This window comes from Chionomys nivalis, chromosome 15, assembly GCF_950005125.1.
Source record: "Chionomys nivalis chromosome 15, mChiNiv1.1, whole genome shotgun sequence".
NCBI lineage: Eukaryota > Metazoa > Chordata > Mammalia > Rodentia > Cricetidae > Chionomys > Chionomys nivalis.
Window position 1 is genome coordinate 47,374,635 of NC_080100.1, and position 23,899 is coordinate 47,398,533.

Here is a 23,899-nt window from a genome sequence, read left to right on the forward strand (position 1 = left end):
CAAAAGAAGGAACCAGAAATAATACGACTATTTACTCTTGAGGTCCTTCAGGGTTCCTGCTTCATGAAAGAGGTCATGATGTGAATACTTCAGCAGTACACTGTAGAAATACAAGGAAAGGGCACTTTATTTCTGATTCATATTTAAATTATACTGGAAATGTCTTTTATTTCTTTATGCTATATTCCTCATGATAACCCCTGCAGTATAGATGTTATAATTCTATTTTGAATGTGCTAAGATTCAGAACATATGAGTACGTGATTAATGATACTAATTAAGTGGTAGATATATATCTAATATATATATATATATTTATGTATATGTGTGTGTGTGTTGCTGATGCCCATGATTTTCCTTGTAGCATGAGATGCTTTTAAAATATGTATCAAACTCAAGGAATTTGGTGTCTCTTTGGGAGATAAGAAAACTTCACAATTACTATTCCTCAAATCCCATATTAATATTCTCTTGAAAGATTTAGTTTTATCAAGGTCAAGAGGAAAGTGGCCTATTGTCTGTATGAAGAATGTGGAGGGGTATTTTCTGCATGGGTCCCCCAGAAAGCAGCAACTTGAAGGCGGCAGTGTCTGCCTTGAATGATAAGAACCTGGTGGAGCTGCTTTGCTCAGTGTAAATTTTGGTAATTAAAGAAGGCGCTGGGAGGTGAAGGTGTAGCCTATGAGGTCACTTGTACACTACGGTCATGACTGTGTCTTGACTCTTTACAAAGTGACTGGAGACTGTATCATTAAATTCTTCCAACTGCAGTTTCGATCAGCCAATCAGACAAAGCAACAAAATGTATCTTTTGAATATGAATGAGATGCAAATAACTTCTTGGATTAATTTAAATGCAATTAAATTGAGAAAATGGAGAGAAAAAGAGAGAGGGAATGGCGCCCTCAATCACAGTAGGAAACAATGAGGATAAATGAAACACATTTAAGGAGTCTTCGGAAGGCAAGCAACTGAGCTGACCTAAAAATAAAACAGGCTGTGCAAGTAATATTTTCTACTTCACTTTCCGTGCTACCGCAGGGCTGGTGAGTGGCGCTCATTCCATTTCTTAAACAACTGTGGACAGACGAAGGCAAATGAGGGCTCTGGAAAGTCTCTGGATGGCACAGCTGTTTCCTCATGTATTGCTGGCTCTTTTATTGTCAGAAAATTTCCATAAAGTCATTGATCTGTACTTTGTCAACAAGGACTGTACCTCTAGGAGAACAGGTTAAGACACACCTCCCTTGTCACCTCAACCTGTAGAAACACCCTGCCGGTTCCTTCATGCCTCCCTCTGTCTGTCCTCTTAAACTCTTCTGACCTTTATTCTAAATGGTAGTCAAGGGAGGAACATCTGTCCAGTAACTTCTTTGGAAAGATTTGTTTTTAATTGTGTGTGAGACGGGAAGAGGATATTGGATCCTGTGGAGCTGGCCACAAGGCAGGTGTGAGATGCCTGGTGTGGGTGCTGGGAAATGAGCTTAAACCTCTGTAAGTGCAGCAAATTCTCTTTAACTGCTGAGCCATCTCTCTAGCCCCTCCTGTAGATTCTTGACTTGTACTTACCTATCTCCCAGTTCAATGGCTCAAAAATATCTCTGAACCTGAGGATCAGCTAGGACGGCACTCCTTCTTAGTACAGATTCCTGCACCAGTGTTGGACTAGGAATCCATCTGTTTGTGTTGTAGTGGACACTCTGTTTCTTGTCCGCCTCACCTGTGCTGATGATGCCTCTGAGGGAGTCCTGGCCTGCACTGCTGCCTGTGCTGTTGAAGCCTGAGTGTATCATTGCATTCTGGCCACCTTAAGCAAAACAAATTAGGGGCCCTGCTTGAATGGCATGCTTGTTGCGTTTGCCATTTTACCAAAAACATAGCTCCTTTTTTGCACGTTACCAGGACAACATAGTAAGTATAACATCCCGATGCCTTGCTGAAGTGAGGAGCTAAAAACCACTAGCAGTGGCTGTGGGTGAGGACATCAGCATTTCTAACAGCCTGGGATCTCCTTGCAGACTCCTTGACATGTAACTGAACGAGTATAGCAATATCCTGATAGTATTTCAGGCTACATGAGTGCAGATCCCCCCTCCCCCCCTTTTTTTTTGGCCTAGAGACGATTTAGAAGAAGCTTGTGGCCACACAATGTCCAAATGTTATCTGAAGCCTTAGGGAACTAGAAATTTTCTTTACTGAGAGATGATGTTCTCTCTACAAATGCAGATACTTTTATTACACAAATATCAATATATTTTAAACAATTTTAAGAATCCTGTGCTTTATCAAAATATTTAGTTGTAGTCAGTAGATGCTACAGTTACTACAGCTGTCGTGTAAGGTTTTTTTACCCTCAGGTTGTGACCAACTTGTATGACTCATTCATTTAACAATTGTTTACAGTGCCATCCCTGGGACCCACTTGATGGAAAGAGTCATCTTCTGATTTCACATGTGTGTCCTGACATATGTGTCCCCCTCCTAAATAAAAATTTAAAAATCACATGTGTGTATTTGTAAACCAGTGGCTTAAAGCCATCTCCCTGACCCCACTGTCTGTTTTTTTTTTCTTATTAAGGATCATATTGATTAAAACTCTCTTAATTGATGTTACAGACTGGGAATAATTTATTCCTGCAGTTGTACCCATCTGTTGAAGAAAAATGTATACTTTATTCTTCTTTAAAAGGCTACAACATAGAAAATTACTCAGTTTTCCTTTAGGTTAAATCCCCGCAGCTATATTCTAGCTTTGTTTTGTCCGAGTTTCCTAATGATCTAGAAAACCATATGAAAGCTCAGTAGTAGTTTACATAATCCGGATTCGGATTTGAATTTACACCCCGTAGCCCCTCCCACTTTTTATCTTGGCCTGTGCCCCTCGCTCACACTTCCCTAATCAGAGAGGATTAGCTACCCACGTCACACGCTGGGAAGCTGTTTCTTCCACAGCACAGCGCTGGTGCCAACGGCTGGAGAGGGAGTTGAAGAGATGAATGCTAATGAAGACACACGCTGTCATGTTCCAAGCCTGCAGGATCAAATGGCTCCTCGTGTTGTTTCCTTTAGTTTCGCCGAGCATCCCAAAGCTTCATAAAACAAAGCAAAACCTAGGACTTCTTGGTGTTCCTCCTGCGTGGAGTGCTTTAGAGACTCCTGCAGGAGAGTCCTCTATAGACCTTGGCTGCTCAGCTTGATCTTATTTGGGTCCCCTATCTCTGTGTGCCTATAGGAGTAGAAAAAAAATCTGTGAGTGGCAGCCGTGATTTATGGGGAGGCAGTGTGGGCTTCCACTGAATGCTAATCACTGGGAAGTTTTTAGGAAGAACTGCAGGAACTTTTGGTTTGTGGCAAATGAGTCATTAGCATAGTGAGACGGACTGAAAGTTTAGCACTGAGCTACAGAGTCACCTAAAACCTTATGACTGACTGCTAAACTTGGTAACAGTTCAGGGAACGAACAAACAAACAACCAAGTAGGCCTAAACAGTAGTGAGTGACTTTGGATGGGTGTGATGAGGTGAGCACCATTGCGTATGAAGTTGAAAGCGTGTGACCAATTTAGGACCAAAAGGACCAACAGACCAGACTGTTCAATAAAATATCAGTTACACCTTTCAACCTGCCCAAGTTGCTGATGGTGTAGACGCTCAGTTTCTTTGGAGGGGTGGACCCTGGAGCAGACTGGCTTGCATTTGCTGTGGATTGACTCTCTGCACACAAGCTGCTGCCTTCATCTCGCAGCACCACACAGCTTTCCCTAAGAAACAATTTCCTAGCTCTCAGCAAAACCGGCGCCTGCCTTAGGAAGCTTTTCTTGAATCACGGGCAGCGGTTCTTTCTCATCCCCGCGTCCGCCCTTCCTTCTTCATTTCCATATCTAGCCACAAGAAGAGGGGAGTTAATGATTCATTTGCTCCCTGATGACCTTTTGAATAACTGGACTGCGATGTATCAGCCAGACTCCAGGTCCCCCGCTCTCCCCCTCCGGCTTCTCTGGTTTGGCTTTAATATTTACAGCCTCCTTGTTGGTCTACATGCCTGAACGCCCGAAGGAAGCAAAACATTTATTGCCTCTCCCTCCCTGAGTTTGGAGCTGTTTCACCCAGCCCCATTCCCGCCTTTGACATCACGGGGAGGCTCCTGGCTGGTCTGCCTGCTCTCCTCTGCCTCAGCAGGTTCTTTTACCCAAACAAACAATGGATTCTGACTCCGACTCACCTTTCAACTACTCCTGGCCTTCCTTCCCCAAGATGAAGATTCGGCGCAGGGCATCCAAGAAAGGTAGATAGATCATGGTGCCTTTTGTTTGCCCAGAGCCAAACCCCGGCACCTCCCGCTCTTACCTCTCTGCCGTGCACCTCCCTGCCTGCCTGCCTGCTTGCGACTGTAGTTCGCTATTTTCACATGTCTTTTAGAGCTCTTGCTGTACAAACACTTCGTGTGTGGACTCGCAGGGTATACCTGTTTCCTCCTTCTGTTCCTTCTACTTTAAAAACTACCTTAGTGTGACTATCCATACTTAAAAAAAAATGCAGGGGTCGGGGAGGTGGCTGGGGGGGGGGGTCACTGCAAGGTAAATGTTTTGGACTCATTTAATCAGAGTTACCTTGGAGTTACCTTGACAATAGAATCCTGTTGATTTAAACATGTCTAGACTTTGTAAAGTTTAAAGAGAATGAGCGCTTGCTACTTACTTTATGCTTCTAATTTTTTTTTAACGTTTTGAAATTAATGTTTAAGGAACATTTGTTCATAAAAGCTCCTATCTAAAGATTTTGTAGTTGTTACAAGGAAAGAATTTAGAAACAGTGATTTCAACAAGAAAGTCTCCGGAGAACCCAGAGACCAATCTGTTTGCCTTGAGTCATAACAAGTAAGCAAGGTCACCCAGAAGGAAGAAGGGCCTGGAATCCCTGGTGGTGCATGGTGGAAGGGACTTGCCTGGTTTATTTCCTCTTCTTGGGCCCTCACTGTAGTGTGGGCTTAGAAACCAAGGGGAAAGTTCTCTGGGAAGCACTCAGAGAAGGGAGACTCTCCCTTCCTGGGCTAGGCGGCAGAGGTGGTCCTTGTTGCTTTCTGAGACTTAAAAAAGCCAGAGAGGTAGTGGGCTGCCCTTCCCATTCCTTGTCTTGTGTACAGACTTGAGTGGTCTTGCCTTTAACTCCAGGGGGAAGGAACATGGAAGATGGCTGGCTAAGGAGCATTTCTCCTTACATTTCTGTCTTCTGGAGCTTGCCAACTCTGTACAGCAGCATTGTACCTGAGGTAATTTGTGTTCTCACAGGGGATGGACTCCTGCCTTAACACGCGTACCTGGTTAGCTTCAGGGATTTTCTTCTGACCTTCCAGGATAAGATAAAGGTGTTGTTTGTTTGTTTGCCTTTTAGCTGGGATTAATGCAATTTTAGGAATAAGATGAGTTGGACAGGAGGGGAAGCAGGAAGCCTCGGCCCCAACACCTTTCTCAGGCTGCTCCACTGCCATCCTTGAAGGCAACCGTCAGATACCTTAATACTTGGTGTAATATATTGTTTGGTTATCCTGTCTTAAAACCAATTTATTCTTTATTTTGTACCCAAGGAAAGGGTTTGTTTTATTTTACAAGGTTTTATTGAGTTTATAGATATAAGAAAGGGATTTTAAAATGTGAGTTGTAAAGCCCGCCTCCCTTTAAAAGGTGCAGTTCATTTATTAAAGGGCATAGGTATTCTCATACATGATTCTGGGAGAAGGCACACGCAGGACAGCAGCCACCAGCATGTAAAAGTGAGCCCGTATGTAGATAGAAGACAGAGTAAAACTGTAACAAAGGGGAAATCTGGGTAAAGAGTCCGGTAATCTTTGTGTTTCTCCTACTTTTCCAGGTCTTTTGTGATTTGCAATTATTATCAAACCATAAAGTTTTACCAAGTATGACTTATGTCCAAGAGGAGAGATACTTGGAGGCCCCAAAAACTGAGGGTGCAATTTTTAGTTGTGGGATACTGGGGAGTGTAGCAAGAGCGGGTTACGCTAATTTTATATTACTGTTGTCCGGATAATCTAGTAGGTGCCCATACTTTGGCGGCTGGGGCTCCAGGTAGAGAACAACCTGGGAGGGAAGGGATTAGGACTGGAAGCCAGGGAGAGCTTTGAGAGGCCAGTGGAGTGGTAGGAACACATGAATCACATTCTCCCTTTAAACCCAGATTTGGAGCACTGCCAGGCTGAGCCAGAGCAGAAAGTCATAGCAAAGCTATGTATAAATTAAACCTGGTTCAAGTGAAAGCAAGTACCTGGGTAGGAAAATGATTAACTCTTTGCCCCCAGCAAGCAAAAGACAAGTGAGAATGAAGTCCATAGGGCGGCACGGGGGATTTTTAGACTGCAGAGCACACGTCGCCTCCTTGTTTAAGTGACGGTGACCTAGTTGTGAAGAAAGTGATTGGTCCTGATGTAATATCAGCTGGACAGGATCCCAGACCCATAAGCCCTTAGAGAGCCACAAGGGTTATAGAGATGAGCCAGGCCAGCCACCTTACCTCCTTGTGCAGGAGGTAGAGCTCAGAGAGGCTCAGCAAAGAAATGATCGAATACTCCAACAAACGTCTCTGGAGTGGCACATGCTTAACAGGGCAGGTCAGCACTGGGCAGGTCTCCCAGGGACCAAGAGCACCAGTTCCTCCCTCCCCCGCCCCCATTTAGTAGCAAAACAGCAGCAGCAGCAGCAACAACAACAAAACCATTAGAAATCTGACATTGACAAGGTCTCACTATAGAGTCCTAGCTGGCTTGAATTTGCCGTGTAGAGCAGGCTGGTCTTGAACTCAGAGATCTGCCCTTCTCTGCTTCCCAAGCACTGGGATTAAAGGAGTGTGCCACCACACCTGGTCCAATAATTCTGCTTTTCTAACTCAGCGGCCAGTTAGTGAAGAACACGCTTTCTCGTCTTTGAAAGGGTAATACCATTGTTAGTGCCTCTTCACCAGTAAGATTTTCTCTTCTTTCTCTCTACCTGTCCTCGTGTATCTGTGTGTGTGTGTGTGTGTGTGTGTGTGTGTACGTGTGTGTGTATGTGCTGAGGCTAAACATCAGCCTCCGACATTGTCCCCCTTTTCCGAGATAAGGTTTCTCCCTGGGACCTGGGGCTTATGATGAAGTTAGGCCAGGTGTCAAGAAGGGAGCCACCTGTCACTTCCCCAATACTGGGCAGAGATTACAAGCCTCTGCCACCACACTTGTTTTTTTTTTTTTTTTTTTTTTTCCCTTGGGGACAGAACTCGGCTGATCATGTTCTCTGGTTAGCAGTGGACCTGCTGATTTGTCTCCCTGGCTCCTCTCCCATTCCTTCCAATCATCAGCAAAGTTATTCTCCCTGGAGGTCCAGCTGCCTTGGAAGTCTTGAAGGAGAATCTTAGGGCTTTGAATTTATGGTCTGTTAAGCAAATGTCTCTTGTATTCATTAGGGTGTACTCTCTTCTAGTCTCTACCATTGGCTCCCCGTCTTCACCCTCTTTGCTTGTATTTCTTGCCCCCAGAGGCCCTCTCCTGTTCATTTTCAGTTCCCAGCTTGCTTAGTGAGTGATGTGAAGTTTCAGCAGGGGTTTGTGAACAAGAAAACCCACCAAACAGTATTTTAACTCAGAACTTGCTTTTCCTCCTGCCGTCAGAGAAGGAGACGATGTCACCATTCTTTGGAAATTACGTGTGCCTCTGGGAGGGACTCATGGAAGCAGTTAAAGCCAAGTTGGCCAACATGAGACCTGGGGCGGCCATTCTCAGGAACTTTCCTCCGTCATCTCATGGGCAGCCCCAGGACAAGTCGCTTTTGGATCCCAGTGGTGACTAATTGGAGTTGGTCAGAAACCATGACCGTTCTGCTTTCAAGGGCTCTAGGAATGCCTGGAGTTTTGTTTTGTTGGTTTCAGTAGGCAAATCAAATAAGAAATGTAATGTTTGTTAATCAAAGATTAATCATAAAAAAGATCGGACTTCACGTAGGTTTCCCATCATTATCATTCAATCTTGGAAGGGCATACCTTGACGTAAGTCATCGGACCCTCGGGAATGTCGAAACAGGCTTCACGCTGCATTTGATCCTCTCTGCAGCGTCTCTGTCTCTCCTCCCCCAGGTCACAGCAGCTCCCTCTTCAGGGAGGCTGACTGTGAAAGAGGTGCCATTTTTCTTTTCATGTGGGCAAAGCCTCCAGAGTTCCAAAGGAGCCAGTACAAACTAGAAAGTTTGACAAGCCTGAGAAGCTTGGGTAATCCTAGAATTGTGCAGTCACGATCAGTCTAAACAGCAGTGAGCGATACTTTACCAATTGTTACTGAACTACAGTGGATGCTTGCCATAGGGAATGCATGATTCTTACAATAAGGAGCTATCTCTGTTTTCTCAGTGAGGAACGCGAGCCCTAGAGAGCGTGACCCTTTGGGTGTGACTTGTGTTAGCTAAGGGTGCGTATGTTGGCAGTTCGGTCCCAGGATAGTGTTGGTAAGATGTTGAGACTTAGATGAAGTAAGACCCAGAGGAGGTCATTAGGTCACAAAAGGCCCTTCCCTTGGAAGGGAATACGGCAGTTCTTCTGGGACCCTTGTTAGTTCTCGAGAAGACTGTTATGAAACAGCAGACTGGCCTTTGTGTGTCTTTGGGAGGCCTAGCTTAAATGGGATGTCTCCCTTGATAGTTCATGCTGCAATGCTGGTGTCGCTGTTCCATCCAATCCCTTTCCTTACTGAAGTGCTTACCAGACTCTGCGCTTCCTAAAATACCTTTGGAATCAGATTTGAAACACTCTCTTGTCTAAGGTTATCACAAAGCGTCTGAAGTTAGGTAACTTATAAATTAAAAAAGTCTGTTTAACTCACTGTTCGGGATGTTTAAACTTGAAACAGCATAGCATTGACTCCTATGAGGGCTCCTTCGCTATGTCACGTAACAAGGCCACACCTACTTCAGCAAGGCCAGGTTTCTTAATGCTACACACTCGGTATTCATATATGAGTCTATGGGGACCATTCTTATTCAAACCATCACAGGGTGAGCATGCTAGGAAATCCACAGTCTTCTAGATAGAGAGAGACGGACAGAATGATGAAGTGTGCCGGGAGTGAGATGACAGTGTTCTGCTTTCCCTTCTGTGCTGGGTTCTGGCTGTGTTACCCAGTCTGGTCTTGAACTCTGGGGTTCAAATGATCCTCCTGTTCCAGTCTCCCCAGTAGTACAACTACAAACGTGTGACATCATGCTTGGCTTGCTTTGTTCTGGACATGACCTCATTTAGTATTTGAAGAACGGGTATTTGATCTGAAAAGTAACTCTTGATTTGCATTTAGAGGTATGATGACATTTCCAAAGTTTAGTGCTAATTGTTAAAGGCAAATTTGCTTCATGAGCTTGCTCATTCCCTTCCTCCTTTTCATGGAATAGATGTGTGTGTGTGTGTGTGTGTGTGTGAGAGAGAGAGTGTGTGTGTGTGTGTTTGGGTTTAATCTAGAAATTAACAAGGAAATTAATAGGTCACTTCAGAAAGCCTTACAACAAATCTTAGGGACTGGAGAGATGACTCAGTGGTTAAGAGCACTGACTGCTCTTCCAGAGGACCCAAGTTGAATTCCAGGTTCAATTAGCACCCACATGGCATCTAACACCTGTCTGTAACTCCAAGATCTGACAAATTCACACAGACATACATGCAGGCAAATACCAATGTACACAAAGTAAAAGTAAATAAATTATTATTTTTAAAAAAAAATAAGACAAATCTTCCCCTTAAGGTGACATAACTCGCTAAGGTGTCTTTGCTGTCAGTGAGCTGTGTTTCATAGAGAGTAGTTTCAATGTCGGACTGCCCAGAAGTGCCTCTCTGTCATAAAGGACAGGGGCTACATTGCAAGCCCGTGGCAGACAACACCGATAACAATAGCTTCATAATCTCCTTAATTAAACAAATGCTTAGCCAATTTTTTTGAAAGTGATCCCCCCTCCCATCTCTGTAGGAGGAAAGAAAACAGTATTACAATTTATTGTCTCCGTGTTTGAGGAATTTCTCCCCAAATCCCACAGGAGAGACTGGTACAACTTACTGTTGAATCTCACAGTGAAGAAGGGGCATCCTGGCTGGGAATGTAATTTGGTGTGGGGGTGCTTGCCTAGTGTATGTAAGGCATATGCTTGTCCTGAACGAAAACAACACAAAAACTGAAAAGCCCTAGGAAGGCAGGGTGGAAGGCATTGCCAAGGGGATGGCACTCGGCAGCCTGTGGTGAACTGATGGGTTTGCACTGGCAGTGTGGCCCCTCCAAACAGATGCCGCGTCAGACATGCACAGAGCAGAACCAAGTGATGGAGAAGAGCCCAGTCGTGTGCACTGCTGATTCACGAGGCTACGGAAATATTGCGCAACACTGGGTGTTTTGCTGGCCTCCGTGCCTATCTGTATCTGTGTGCTTGGCACCTCCCCTTTCCAGCACTCACGTGAGCGTACGCCTTCCGAGGTATGCTGACTGGGGCTCTCATCCATTGAGACCAACCCCAGTGATAAGCCCATGGTGGTGGGCACATCACCCAGACGGAGCCATTCAGAATCCTTCCTTTGGATGAAATGCTTTTCTTCTCGTGTGGCATCTCTAGAGAAGTTGGCAACGAAGCCATTAGCTATAGAAAGCTAGTCTGTAGTCAGAAGGAATGCAAAGAGAAGCAAATAAGGCTCCAGGCCTGTGCACTAGTTTCTGCGGCCCCCTGTAGCTGCCCACTTCCCTACTCAAGCTCTGAGTATTAAATCCCTTCAATTCTGTGAGTTAACCTCATGGTCTCCTTCATTCCTTTTTATTGTTAGAAGTTTAGGTGAACATTTCTTCTCACAAACTGGAAACCTCTGACTTTTCCATCAAGATGCAGCTCATAGACCCTTTCCCAGCTCTCCTGTCTCCCCTCAGAGGTCGGCGTTCTATCTCAGGTGGCATTCTGTTTGCTATGTCTTCCTCTTTCTCTTTCTCTTTCTCTTTCTCTTTCTCTTTCTCTTTCTCTTTCTCTTTCTCTTTCTCTTTCTTTCTCTGTCATAGCTGGCATTCACATCTCTACCCTGAGGTTCCTGGAAGGTGGGGTGGTCCTATGCATCCCACATCCTCCAGTGTTGGGTCATGGAATGCAGGCAGTGAATATTGATTTACTTACTATTTATTTTTGTCTACATTCGGTCTTATTTCCACAAAGCATACTGGATAGTGGGATGGTGGAGCGGGGATAGTATATTTTCTTAGATTTCTCCTGCTGACTCTTTACCCTTTCCTTGTTAGTATTTAATATGGTTTCCTGGTGAGACTGGAGGGCAGTTGGTGGTAGAGGGAGCCTGGTTCTTGAATCTGTGCAGATTCTGGATCTTTCTGGCTCTCACTGAACTGACCTAACCTCTTCTCAGAAATATGACTTCTTGAGTTTGGTACCTGTAACCAAGGTCTACTGCTGGGGTCATCCCCTGGTGTCAGCAAGGCTTGGTGACTCTCCTCCTGGACTTCTAGTGTTTTGGCTTTTCCTTGGCTTTCAGATGACAGAACTTGGGGTCTCTGTCCTTGGATGCTGTCCCAGATGCTCTCTCCAGAAACATCTACCATACGTCTTTTACAGGGTGGTGGCTATGATAGGCAGCCATACATCCTCAATCCACCGCTGATTGCTTCTCTCTGGGGTGTTTGGGATCTCAGATTTCCTGGCATGTAGGCAACTGGAAGCAACCTGGGGAAGCCAAGAATGACACTTCTGGGTGATTTTTGTGTGCGTGAACCTCATTTCCTCAGGATTCAGATGATCTGAATTAAAAAAAGAAAAAACCCATACTTAGAGTGGAAACCTATCTCACACTTCTTCCCCAGGGAGAGAAACCACTTATTTGTGCCTTTAATCTTCATTATCCTCACAGTGGAGAGCCCTGATCATGGATAAATCCCATATCCAGCTCTCTTTCATGCTTTCCTGCCCAGAGGTTCCCCCAGTAATGGAGTATGATTTAGGAATTCAGCAGTGTTCCTCAGCCAGAAGAAACCTGGAATGATTTGAGGACTTTCCAAGCATCACTAAGGTTTCATTATTCATTCACCCACTCATTCATTCATTCACTCATTCATTCATTCATTCATTCATTCATTCATTCAAAATGCTCTTGTTAAGGACCCTTAAGAAATAAGTGACTTTATTATAGTTCCAAGAATAGTTCTCTGTTCTGCTAATGTAGCGCCTTGCCTATGGGAGAACTCAATAGCTTCTGATGACTTTTAGGGGGTGAAAGCATGGATTACTCTGCAGACAGGTCCTAGGGTGTTGAAACTCCTTGCAGCATTAGAAATGAACAAAATCATGTCTGTGTGCCGATGTCTGTCTATAGGAAGGATATGAATTAGTCATTGAGTTCCCATGATGATGACATCTGGGGACATCTTCCTTAACTGCTTGTTAATGTTTTTAGAACTACTTGAAGTGGTTTTGAAAAGAACAATAGCAACAAAGGAAAACACTTTATATTTCTGTGGCCGTCAGTTCTGTCTTGGGTCTCATGCCATGGGTTAGTTTCCTCTAAAGCTTGCCAGTGTGGTCTTTATGCTCACTTACTTCAGGCCTCAGAGGATTTAACCAAGAAAAAAAGGGGTTGTTGACTGAATCTAATCACACCAAAGTCCACACACCAACACAATATCTACTGGAGTGCCTGGTGGGAAGGAGAGCAGAAACAAATTATTTACACACTTGAGAGTCTGTTCAAATGTAAACATGTGTGTGGGAAGGCCGCTTTGTGCTGCTAGAATTAGGAATTAGGACTAGGAAAGATTTGGGGGAAATGGTTGCTCTCAAAGGATTGCGCTTTCTCCCTGCCTCTCACTTTCCTTGTTGCCTCTTGGGTGTGATGGAGGCGGGGTGGTGGACTAGTTTCTCATTCAGTAATTAGGACTGTTAAGTCTCTCAAACAGCAGAAAGGACTTTGCTAAATACCTGATGTAATGGAACCAGAAATAACTGGGTCTGGACAAAAGGGTGTTTGATTCTCCGAGAAAGGCCTTTCACCTCAGGAGTCCACTGGCTTCTGTGTTTAGCTATCATTCTTGGTAGAAGGACTAGGCAGTGAGGCAAGATTCCAGGAGGTAAAGCAAGTTCTGAGGACATTGGACACTTTGGTATGATTGTCAGAGGTTCCTTGGTTTCTCTATTGGCCTTCTCTCGGTACAGACTGAGGTCTACAAGTAACCTAGCTTCCATCCAACCCACAGGAAATTCCTGGGCTGGAGATCTTTCTGGAATCTGGATAATTTTCTGTGTAGCCACAGATCCAGCTCAGAAGAGCTTGAGGTGAGATCTTCCATGCCAAGAGCAAAGTCCCTGGAGAGCCTTGAAGAGGGATGGCTAAGGAGAAGAGCAGCAGTTCTCTGGGAATGGTTGCTCTCAGTGGGAGGGCACTGTATTCTTTCTTCTGGATTGCAGAGAAATCAGCCCAAGGGCCTTCTGTGCATTCCAGAACTTCACAAAGGCCACTTAAATTGGGAAGCAGAGACAAAGGAGAGGGCTAGTTCTTGGTCATCGCTGGGTTTGTGCCACAGTAGTTCAATCCCTCACACACCTGGACTGGGTTACCACGACATCTCTCCTTTGGGCTGACTCTTACTCCACCCACTTTTATCTGGTAGTTCTGAGGTGGAATCCAGGGCTTTGTGCATTGTGGCTGAGCTATGCCCCTGCCCCACCTCACATTTCGAGACATGAACGTGTGAGAGATTTTTGAGGAAGAGGGAGGATAGACAAAGGTAGTAGGGAGATGGGAGTGGGTGAGAGTGACTGGTATGTGTTATGTGCATGTTTGAAATTTGTACATGAAATATGTACAGTTGTCAAGTACAAATTTAAACAACAGAAATACAATAACTAGAAAAGAAGAATATGTTAATACCCATGTGGTTATGGAGAATACAGATATCAGGTAGCTACAAACAGCCCTGTGTACTCGTAGGGAAAACACTTCCAAATAATATGCTCATGTATATATTACCTGATATGGGTGACTTACTGATAAACTGCTGTTTTGCATGAAGAGACACATTGAAAAAGAAATGAGCTTTCTCCCCCTCTTGTTTTTTTATGTAAGGATGTTGTTCTTGAAAAATCTAGCAATTGTAGATCATAAAGATTTGAAAGTGAAAACATAATATATTTCATGACATGTAGCTATCTGTTGGCATCTTGGTTTCCTCTCCAGCTCTTTCCCCTGGGTATTTTGAATGTTGTGCTGTTAAAGCAAAATGAAATTTTGCATCTGCTGTTTGATGGATATTTTCTCAGCTAGGCCCACACTGTCATATCCCGGCAGCAAGTTACCAGGAGAAATTACACATGGGGGACCCAGGAAGTAGGCAAACACACCCAGGGATAAGTCCCACTGTAACATATTAATGAGACTTCTTAATGGGAAAATACCAGACATTGTTCAAATACCATTTTCTTTAAAATTTTTAAGTGTACACGCTATGTAAGTTGTCTTAATACTAATCTGTTTGTTACAAACTGATGGAAATTTCTAATTTTCCTACTTGTATATTGTAGCATTGTAAAAATAAAATCGTGCTTACTTTGTCTCTGATGTATGTTATATTGTATAGTCAGAGGCATTAATTTCTGAAGAGAGAAATTAAATGATATGATTTCTTGGCAGTTCATTCTTCTATGAATAATAAAGATGATTATAGATAATTCATCTAGACTTTACACATGTGCACATACCCTCCCTCCCTCCCTCCCCCCCCACACACTGAAGGGGTAGTTCAGAATTGTCTGCCAGACTAGACTGAAGCTGTGTCTGCATTTCTAAAATAATTTCTATGAAATATTTGAGTATATATCAGTTTTTATAGCTGCGATAGCAACATTTTTTTTTTTTTTTGGAAAACAAGAAAGTCATGCTGCTGCTAAACCATCTTTCTTTCTTTCCCCAAGGCCAAGTGTTTATTATGCATTCAATGCATCTGTAGAATCTCCATTATGAAATGCTCACCAATATTAGGAATATTAATTTCACATTAATCTTTAAATTGATTAGTCTCTGCTAGAGTATAGTCCAGAGTCAAACATTATTTCCTTTGTTTCCAAACAGAGCATTTAGTGACCTCAGAGATATAGTAAAGTGCTTGGAGCCTAGCAGGGTGCTTGCCAGTTATTGGTTATGTGGTCTTGGGGACCTTGAATGACACCTTGATTTCCTAGACTGTGTTATTTGGGGATCAGACAGATATCTGTTTCGTAATGGGGACAATGCATGCGGTGGTTATAGCTGTGCAGCGCCATGTGGACCAGCTGTGCCGAAGATGATGCTTTTGTTATATTTCACATTTTATTCCTTCCTGACCAGCACCTTTCCCCATCCCTCCCCCTGTTCCTTCATTTATAAATTTGCCTGATATCCCCTTATTTCTTTAGAGGAGAGCAAGTACCGGTAGTCTACTCTGTTAGTTTTTTTGAGGCAGAATCCCACTGGGTAGGCCAAACAGCTTTACACTCACAATCCTCCTGCCTCAGCTCCTGAGTACTGGGATTACAACCTTGTGCCACCATTACCAGATCCTGATGTTTTGAGTGAGGGGGTTAAATAGTGCTATTCTCAGGCTGTTGATATCAGGGGCAAAGGAAGTCGGGGTCCATATTGTTTCATCTGCACTGTTTATTGGTCAGACCCAACCAGGAAGTTACCGCTGCCTGGAGAAGTGAAATGAAAATTTCTTCTTTGAGGTGTGGTGGATGCTCAGGAAGGAGAGCCTGCTGGCCCTGCTGAGACTTGGCAGGTGACAGTAATGACGTGCCTTGAGGATGTTTGCAAAGGTCAGAGAAGTAGAGAGGCCTGGGCTGGGCCCAGCGGGTCATACAACTAGCAGGTTCATGGTGATTGTTGAGTTGGAAGGAGAGGGAGAGACAAGAAAGTCTGGGGAAGAACTAAAAAAACTGGGACAAAGCCAAAGAAGCTTCCAGAAGCTGAGAAGACATTTTAGAAGACATTTAGACATTATTCCTGGTACAAGTTTATTCATTCTCTCTCTCTCTGTCTCTGTCTCTCCTTTTCTTTTTGTTTGTTTTCCAAAACAGAGTTTCTCTGTGTGGTCCTGACTGCCCTGGAACTTGCTTTGTCAACTAGACAGGCCTTGAACAAAGAGATCCTCCTGCCTCTGCCTCCCAAGTGCTGGGATTAATGGTGTGCGCCACCACCGCCCGGCACAAATTTCTTCTCTTGAGGTGAAATTATTCCTTATTTCCACAGTTACTGATTGCATTTTGCATATGGCCCGGCCTGCTTCTTGGCACTGGGAACAAAGAGAATACAACGTTCAAAGTCACTCTTCTTCCAGGACTTATGTTCTTGGAAGGAAATAGGCGCATGGAGTAAGCAGATATAACTGGTGGAAGAGATGATAAAGTAGATTGTGAGTGGCTGGGAAAATGCCGCCAGGGTGCCAGTGCATGAGACAGAAGCTGTCCTAGGAGGGCCACTGCTGCCATGGACGAGGGCCACTGCTGCCATGGACGAGGGCCACTGCTGCCATGGACGATATTGGTCACTGTTTCATAGGCTGCCTCCCACTGAATCCTGCAACCAGGCTTACCTAGTGTGCCTGGCTAGTTAGTCTTAATAAATCCTCCTGTGTTCCTATAGTTCTATGCTTTTGTTATTTTGTCTCTCCCCCACCCCCAGAGCTGAGGATCGAACCCAGGGCTATGCTAGGCAAGTGCTCTATCACTGAGCTAAACCCCCAACCCCCAGTTCTATGTTTAAGACAAAGCACACTGCAGGAAGAGGAAAAGAAAGGAAGGAGAGAGGGAAGGAGGGAGGGAGGGAGGGAGGAAGGAAAGGAAGGAAGGAGGAAGGAAGGAAGGAAGGAAGGAAGGAAGGAAGGAAGGAAGGAAGGAAGGAAGGAAGGAAGGAAAGGAAATGAATGAGACTAACTTGCCTAGCTGTGGTCAAGAAACTTTGGGAGTGCACAGCCCTACCTAACTTTTGTGGCGGGAGCTTGGCAGGGAATGGGCGAGAGCAAGCCAGGCAGGAGCTTTGGAGGAAGCTGGCCACAGGTTTGTTTATGTCTGGGTGTGTTTCTCTTACATAACCAGGCAAATTGGCTACACTTTCCTTTAGCTACCAGGCCTGGCCTTCCAGAAAGCAAGCTGGCTTTTATCAGAAGTCAGCCTGTAGACACCCAGGCTGTTCTATGATGGTGACCACTCCCTGTCAGATTTGTAGCATCTCTGAGAGAAATGAGACCCTTCAGCCTCCTCCCTCCCTTCTTGGTGCCAAAGGGCCCTCTTCCCAGGACAAAAATATCTCCCTTGTTATCTCCTGGCATAGCTAGGAAGTACTGATGGGAATCTGTGGTTTAGGAGCCCCAGTGGAGCTACCCAGTAGCGAGGATAATAACTGAAGGAGGATCGGGGATCCCCTGAGCAGTTGTTGATCCTGTAGGATCCTCAGGAAGACGCTGGCCCCTATCCACTCTGTCTTGTCATAGCCTCTCATTCCTGAGCCACCCCCGCTGTTCTGGGAACGCAGCATCTCTGACTGATTCCGCTTAGCAGTTATAATCCCTCGGATTTAGAAATGTTCGCTCTGGAGTCATGGGAGAGAAATCCTATTGGAAGTGAGATAAAAGTAGAATTTTTCATGGTTTTTATGCAGCACATGCAATGTTTGATGTGTTCCAGTTTGCCTTGGGCTTGGTGGTTGTCTTGTTTTGCTTTTATGAGACTGAGTCTCATGTAGCCCAGGCTGGCCTTAAATGTGTTGTCTAGCCAAGGGTGAATGTGAACTTTTGATCTTCTTGGCTCTACCTCCTAAGTGCTGGGATTATAGGAGTGTGCTGCCACAACAGACTTGGGTTGTTTTTAAACATGTGCCATTATAATTACATGAAATTGTTTGCTTGTTGTTTGTTTTATTTATTGTATGTGTCCATGGAATGTGTAAGTCAGAGAACAACTTTGTGGGGGTTGGTTTTTCGTGATTCACATGGGTCCTGGGGGTGGGGACTCACCAGGCTTGTCCTTTTACCCTCTGAACCACTTGACAGACCCAAAGTATTCTTAAAAATCACCACTACACATAAATATTAAAGCCCAACTCTGGGGTCTGGAGAGACTGTCACAGTAGGTCATCCTTGCGGTGACAGAGCAATGACAAGGTCTGGGAGGTGGCTAGCTTCGTACTGGGTCACACCAGGTCACTCCCACACTGAGCCACTCACACCTAGCTACATAGTCAGGTAGGTTTTGAGTGTCTCCTCTCTGTGACACACAGAGTGACAGCAGCGTTTCCAGGGCAGGAGGTTTGTTTGGATCAGAGTTTTGTGGGAGAGAAGGTGTGGCAGAGAGGCTCAGTGGATGTGGATGGGAGCTTGTAGCTGTGACTTCTCTCATGGGGACAGCCTTCACTGTCTGTCAGAGTCTGTCAGCTGTGCCCCACAGCCTTCCAGAACAGTACCTCAAGGTGGGGACCAAGTGTTCAAGCATATGAGCTTGTAGGGGCCATTTCACAGTCGACCTGTAGCAATTTGGTATTGCTTTTGCAAGTTGCTCTGTGTATTGCTCTGTGTGTGTGTGTGCACGTGTGCATGTGTGCACATATGTTCCTGCCGTTGTGGAAGCCAGAGTACAACCTCGGTATCCTTCCTCGAGTGCTGGCCACCTTGGTTTTTACTTGAGAGAGCTTTCTGATTCGCATGGGACTCACTAAGTAGTTTGGTTGGCTGCTTAGCGAGCTCTCGGGATGTGGCCCCCTCCCCAGCACCGGGATTACATGCATGCGTCGCCATGCACAGCTTTTTTTTTTAATCTCCAACCCCCCCACCCCCCGGTTCTGATACTAATGCTTGTGTGGCAAGTGGTTTAGTGACTGAGTTTCCTCAGGCTTCCACAGTCTTTCGGTCTGTCCGTTTTTAAGAAGAGACTTTTAGTGGGACACATCACATCATTAGTGCTTCTTTGGGATTCTGGAATCTTCGTGTATTTAACAGAGAAGACAGGCAGCCTCCCAGCTTGAGTAGATAGCTAGACTTGGAATTTACTGTATTGCTTCACTTCTGTAGCCTTGTAGCTTGTCCATTCCTTTCTATTTTTGTCAGGGGAGACCGGCTTTCTGTTTATACTGGAGATAAGGTGTTTCTTAAAACAGTATCATTTAAAAGAAAAAAGTGTACGAACCTGATGGAAATACTAAAAAATGTGCAACGTAGGTGTTGTGTTGCTGCAGAAAAATGGGAAATTAAGAGAGGAAAGGCAACAGTTTGAGATGTCTTGGTCCATTATCACTTGTCGCTATGGTTGTAGAGACTCACAGTCTCTTCTTGGTGAATCTGGGATCCGCTCTATTTGAGGATTGTCTTTTTGGCGTGGGGCTTGCACTTTGTGAGTTGTGACTCTCATAGGAGACCCTGGGGCACCACAGTCACCTAGACTAGTAGTGTCTCTGTGGCAAATGTTTGAATGTTGACCTTAAGTGGGGAAAATAAAGACTTTACCTGAGTTTGAGTTAGATTTAGCCACTAAGTATATTTGTGAAGCAAATGTATAAAGAAAAAAAAAAGATTTTCAGAGCTTTGACTATTTTAAATTACTGCTAGGGATCATTCTTAATCCTGCCTTTGTAACTCAATCAAATAATTATCTAAGCCCTAATCAAATTAGTAATTCAGAAAACAAATTAGACTCTAAGTCTCCAAACTCAGCCATCTTGTAGTTTATTCTGTGACGTGGGCACAGTCCCCTGACATGACTTGGAGGGCTCAAGTTTATAATGGACAACGTCCGTCCCACCTGTGTGCTGGAAAACAGCAGTGGTTTCTGGTCCTGCTCATTGCTGGAGCAAGTGGTCGGCATTCTGAACCCAGTGTTCTTGGTCATTAAGAATGAGGCTCTGGGGACTGGAGACAGGCCTGTTAAAAGCGCTTGCTGTTTCAGAGGGTCAGAGTTTGGTTCCAGCACCTTCCCCTGGAGGGTAACCACCACCTGTGACTCCCAGGGGATCTGATGTCCTTCTCAGACCTCCTCAGGCCTCCGCAGGCACTTATATGTGTGCGTGTGAATACATGCACACAGAAAAAAAAATCCAACTGTTGGTGACAGAGCAACACATTCATCTAAGCCCCTCAATTTGGGGTAAGCTTTCACTTGATTCTGTGTCTTTCAAACTAAATCTATTCATTGCTTGTTGTCTTCTTAGGTCAATCCAGTGATGAGTGAAATCTTAATAGGGAAGCCCCCAGAAAAGAGGTGAATGGCCTCTAAGTGTGAAGGCAGAAATGCCAGGTGTTTCATGTCTGTATAAGCAAAGCACTGTAAAACAGCCCAGCTGGATTAATCACATGCCTCAGGGCCATGTTGTATTATTTGTGACTGCTTTCAAACATTCTCCAGAGTGACAAATGAGCACTGGAAGTGTGTTGCTGCCTCACTGATAGATATCTCATGGAGCCTCTTCTGTGTAATCAGAATGAATGCGTATAGCCATTGATCATGAAGGTCGTACTTGTGAACTGCCTGTGGACTTTGTGTGTCTCACATTGCTAGCTAGTTAAATATGTTAATGAAATAATCAATTATGGTTATAAGAAAATACTTTCCTCTATTTTGTATATTTTCTTAAGAAACTAAATAAAACTCAATTTTGGTGTTCTGGGAAAGTAGATCTAGATTTGTGATCTGAAGCCAGGGCCATTTGGTTTGTTCAATTCATATGTCTTTATATCTTTTATGTACTCCAGAACTTTCTGTGGAAAAATAGAATTTTGAAATATAGAACATCAACCTAGAAATCATGAGTAATAATTCACAATCTGACTTTACCTATGACAGAGCTAAGCCAGGCAGTGGGATACAAGCCAATTCTAGTGGCTTGAGACAGTTCTGTCTCCTTGTTTTGTTTTTAAGACTGGCCTAAAACTTGCTCTGTAGGCCGGGCTGGTCTCAAATTCACAGAGACCCGCCTTTGTCTGCCACCCTGCTGGGTGTGAAGGTGTGCGTCACCACACCCAATCCATTTCTCTCCATTTTGTATCCATTCAAGAAAACTTGCTAGGTAGCACTGTGTGTGGAGATATACCATAAATCTACCCATTAAAGTCACTTACAGATGCAATACTGTGGCTCATTTTATTATCCTTGTACTTCATGCTGATCATAATTAAAGATCTTAATAATGACAGCAAACGTTAATACCAGCCACATATCATGTTAATGGAGCACTTACTGTCAGCTGCTGTAGGCGTCCAGGCTCGTTTCACTGCCATAAGCCCACAAAGTCAAGAGTGGTGCTGCTCTGCCTTTACAGATGGGAGGACTCCACGGAGGTGTCTGGAGATTGAGTAAACAGACCGGGTACAGGGAGCCAGGCCTCTGGCTTGCACAGGCTTTTATTGCCTTCAACTCTGCACTCCCTGCAGACACAGTAGTATATCAGCTGTCCAGGACCCCATTCTGAGCAGCTGAGACCACAGAAGAGACCATGGAAGCAAAAGCCATTTCAGAATTTAAAATGAAGGGAAGAGCCCCCTGTGAGGGCTTGTGGATGATCCAGAGCCACCACTGCTGGGCTCCGTGGTGTCTTTGGATGGTTAGTGACTCAGTCTAACCCCGTCACATACTTGAGAAGCGTGCCGCTAACAATTCCCCCATGTTATCAGTAAAGGAGATGGAGTGGAGGTTAATGTGTGAGAATTTAAAGGTCTCCAACGAAGGGGGAATCTATGCTTGCAGTGGGCTAATATTTATCTGTCTAGAACTATTTAAGTTTTAGATAACAGAAAAGATCTAGGTATAGAAGAGACAGTACTTGCACTATAGCTCTTAACGTATGAAGATAGAAAATACTATGTTAAAATGCATTTTTGTTGTTTTGTTTTTTGACTAAGAAGGCAAGGCTTGGTTGTAAGAGAAATTGCTAACACTTGATCATTTCCTAATCCTGTTCATTTCTTCTAGATCACTCCTTTGATGGCTTCAAAAAGTCCAAGCATGCCCCAACGTCCCTTGCTGCGGGCCAGCTCTCTGACGTGCTGAATGGGGGCGATGAAGTCTATGCTAACTGCATGGTGATTGATCAGGTAAGGCATGCTGAAGTGACCAGGGGTATAGGAACCACTTCCCAGAGAGAGAGAGAGAGAGAGAGAGAGAGAGAGAGAGAGAGAGAGAGATTTTTCTTGTGATCCTTTGAGAATTCTAGCTTAAGCCCCACCCCTAAGCTTTAACTAGGATTCTTCCTTGGTGCACAGAATACCTTACTCCACCAAGAAGCACTGGAAGGGAAGGGTCTTGAGTATAGCCAGGAGGAATGAGAAAGCTCTCTGGTGCAGCCGTACAGTAAATGGCAACGTGTGGCCAGTATCATTCATATAGGTTTCCAGTAAGTGCTGTCTCTGTGTATGTGGCAAAGTATGTGTTTAAATCAAGCAGGCAGAAATGAGTGGGTAGACACCTGATCCCAGCCCATCTCATGTGATCATCTTTCATCCTTGTAACCTGCGAGCCGGTGTGTATTGAGGTTGTAGAACTTTGATGTGTTGAGAATTCAGTGTCTAGTCACGGGGAAGCTGGACTATTTAGAACATCTCCACTCCTCACCCAATTTAGAGACTTGTGGGCTTGAGCTCAGAGCAGAGCTTAGATGCATCAGCTCCACTCAGCTTTGGTTTGGTTCTTTGACTCAGTCACCTTGAAGCTTTTCTGTATTTGCAAACTTCAATATTCTTATAAATGTGAATGTTTTTTTCACATCCTAATTTGGTGAAATTTTATGGAATTGTCTTCGATAATTTTGAGAATATGAGATTCCTGCTACCTTGAAAAGAAATCTCCTTATAGACATGCCATACATACATATACACATGTACACATACACACTTGCACACATACATACGCATTCACACGTGCACATACACACTAAATGGACATGAAGGTGTTTTCTCATTTTCTTGTCTAGTAGATCTCTGTTTCAACCTGTAGTAGAGTGCTCCACTCCTCTGCTTTAGTGTCATGAAGCAGGGTTGCAATAAATGAACACTATAAATTGCAAAGGGTGGGGTGAATCCCAAAATGATGGAGAAACCAATAAATCAGAGTACGCCGTGAGTCCTTCAGGTTCAGGATGATCATTCTGTGTGTCTTATAAGCGGGTATTTACATGTCAGGTTTATTATATTCGTGATGAAGTATGAGATTTATTTTCTAGCCCTTTGCAGGGATAGTTGACAAAGATGATATGTGCTGAAGTCTACAGGGTGATGTGTTGAGATGCGTGTGACTTGTGAAGCGCGAATGATGCTTCTATGACATGGGAGCAGAGACATTTCTTGAGGTTGGATTTCCCTGGATATACCCAGAACGGGGCTTCTGGATTGTATGGTGGTTGTACTTTGAATTTTTTTTTTTTTTTTTGAAGAATCTCTGTTGTTTTCAATGATGAGTGTGCTAATTTACATCTTCCGTCAGCAGCTTGCCAGGGCTTCCTTCTCTAGCTCATCCTTAACTCTCTCCTGCTGCCTTCCGGTGACAGAAAGCCGTAACATGACACACACTTTGCTGTGGCTTTGGTTTGCACTGCTGTCAGCGGACATCTTTTCCTGTGCATGGCACCCGTTAGGGAGTCTTCTTTGGGAAAATGTCTGTTTAGGCCCTTTGCTCATTTAAAAATGAACTATGTGTGTGTGTATTATATATGCGCATAAACCACAGTGCAAATGTGGTCAAAAAACACCAGTTCTTTCTCTCTGAGAACATAAGGCTATCTTTGCATTTCTCTATGTCTTCCTGAAATTCTTTCAAAAGTGTTTTATAGTTTTCAGTATACAGATATTTCTTGTCTTCATGAGATTATTATTTTTTTTATGTTATCTCTATAATTTCAATGGACTT

General features: G+C 44.2%; 1 protein-coding gene across 3 annotated transcripts in view; it reads left to right on the forward strand.

Annotated features, from left to right (window-relative positions):
- Window positions 1-23,899, forward strand: part of Arhgef28 (Rho guanine nucleotide exchange factor 28) — a 293,656-nt gene that overhangs the window by 174,753 nt on the left and 95,004 nt on the right. For all 3 annotated transcript variants that reach the window (XM_057789428.1, XM_057789426.1, XM_057789427.1), the window contains exon 10: window positions 21,971-22,092. In XM_057789428.1, the coding sequence (XP_057645411.1) occupies window positions 21,971-22,092 (122 nt within the window). The remainder of the gene's footprint in view (window positions 1-21,970; window positions 22,093-23,899) is intronic.